The sequence below is a fragment of the Anarrhichthys ocellatus genome, unplaced genomic scaffold, assembly GCF_004355925.1.
Source record: "Anarrhichthys ocellatus isolate YVR2014 unplaced genomic scaffold, GSC_Weel_1.0 scaffold8054, whole genome shotgun sequence".
NCBI lineage: Eukaryota > Metazoa > Chordata > Actinopteri > Perciformes > Anarhichadidae > Anarrhichthys > Anarrhichthys ocellatus.
In genome coordinates this window covers 1-1942 of record NW_022288028.1, presented here as the reverse complement: position 1 = coordinate 1942, position 1942 = coordinate 1, and the positions used below count along the sequence as shown (strand labels likewise).

General features: G+C 47.0%; 1 protein-coding gene across 1 annotated transcript; it reads left to right on the top strand.

Annotated features, from left to right (window-relative positions):
* Positions 1-102: 102 nt before the first annotated feature.
* Positions 103-1938, top strand: LOC116380633 (glutamate receptor ionotropic, NMDA 3A-like; the record flags this gene model as incomplete). Its single annotated transcript, XM_031842535.1, has 1 exon — positions 103-1938. A coding segment is annotated over exon 1 (576 nt), but the record flags the coding sequence as incomplete, so codon positions are not given.
* Positions 1939-1942: the final 4 nt, after the last annotated feature.

Here is a 1942-nt window from a genome sequence, read left to right as displayed (position 1 = left end):
TAAATATAAATATGTTGGTTTTACATATATATATATATATATATATATAGTATGTGTGTATATATATACAGTATATACACTTCCGTATATCAATGTTCTTCTTTTCTTCAACAATAACTATTTTAACAGAGACGAAAGGAGTTTAATTCAGAATAACATGACTAAAACGTGAGAATACCTTTGTCACATTTCTATTTTTAATTCAAGTGTGAGTGACCCTCGTTCATTCTGAAACCACACCCGTGCTTGCAATCGGGCACTAATTATTTTAGATAGCCAATTTTCTATGGGCCCTCTGCAGTCGCAGGAAGCACTGCGATGATCTGCAGGAAACACTGAGATCAAGACAAGCTACAGGTTTGAGGGGTTTTAAAGGTTCAACTGCTGCATTCAGTTTAGTGACAGGAAAGATCAAACACATTGACAGGAAATTAAATTACACTCAGACTGAGAGATAAAAACCTCTGAGGACGGATTATCAGCTGCAGCAGGAGAAAAGAACAAAAGAGATAAAAGAGAGAGCGTGAGGAGAAACAGAAACATGAAGGTTAATATGAAGTCAGATCACAGACTCATCACACTGACATCTGAACGTGAAATGCTTTCAGAGTTATCAGTAAATATAAAGACAGTAACATCAGGTTATTACGTTTGTGGTGTTAAACTTTTTCCATGATGCTAGCACCTAAACAAAATCCCGAGGATACATCCTCTGAGGACCACGAATATTCACTGCATAGTTCAAAACAATCTGCCCAACTGAGACTGTGACTTGAGAAGAGTTGTTAAGTGTGGAACTCTGTCCTGGTTCTAGAAGCACTTTACCCACTCTGTCTGTCTGCTGCTCTGTTTTATTGTGTAAACAAATAAATCTAAATCTGATTTGTGTATTAAAAGAGACTAAACAGCCTACTTTTACAGAAAACCACGGCTTTCTGTAAAGAAAACGAGTACAAGGTTCAACCCCTGTTATTTTGCTCAACAAAAGATCATTTTGCTGTACATCAGTTTGTTTCTCTAGGTTGTGAAATCTTAGAACCTGGATATCTCAAAACCACCCAGAGAACAGATCAAACCTCATCTGGTGTGTGTGTGTGTTAGCTGCCGTTTTCTTTCTTTTTTGTTTTTCTGTCCTACAGGTTCCTGTCCAACACGTCTTTCTCCGGTCTCACAGGTCCAGTACGAGTCCACCAGAACAGGTCTCAGGTCCTCACCTCACAGCGTTTCCACATCTGGAGCTTACGACGGGACGCGCTGGGTCAGCCCACCTGGGTGACGGTGGGCAGTTGGGAGGGAGGCCAGCTGCAGGTGGAGGACCAGGTAGTCTGGCAGGAGGCCAAACCTCGCCACACAACAGATGGCATGAGCGGGAGGACGAAGGGCCGCTGGAGGCCGGGGATGCCGGTGGTGGGGAGTCGGGTTCGGGTGGTCACACTGGTAGAGCATCCCTTCGTTTTCACAAGGGACGTGGACGAAGAGGGCAGCTGCCCAGCCGGACAGTACTGCCTGGACGCCAGCACCAACAGCTCGGAAACATTGGAGAGATTCTTCAGGGAGGTGGCCGGAGGGAACAGCAGCTTCCTGCCTGCAGAGCACAGCAAGTGTTGCTACGGTTACTGCATCGACCTGCTGGAGAAACTGGCCGAGGACCTGGGCTTCGAGTTTGACCTTTACATCGTAGGAGACGGAAAGTACGGAGCGTGGAAGGGGGGGCGCTGGACTGGGCTCGTGGGAGATCTTCTGAACGGACTGGCAGACATGGCCGTAACCTCCTTCAGTATCAACTCCGCTCGGAGCCGAGTGATTGACTTCACCTCGCCCTTCTTCTCCACCAGCCTGGGCATCCTGGTGCGCAGTAAGGACACTGCGGCCCCCATCGGAGCCTTCATGTGGCCCCTGCACTGGTCCATGTGGGTGGGCATCTTCCTGGCGCTGCACATCA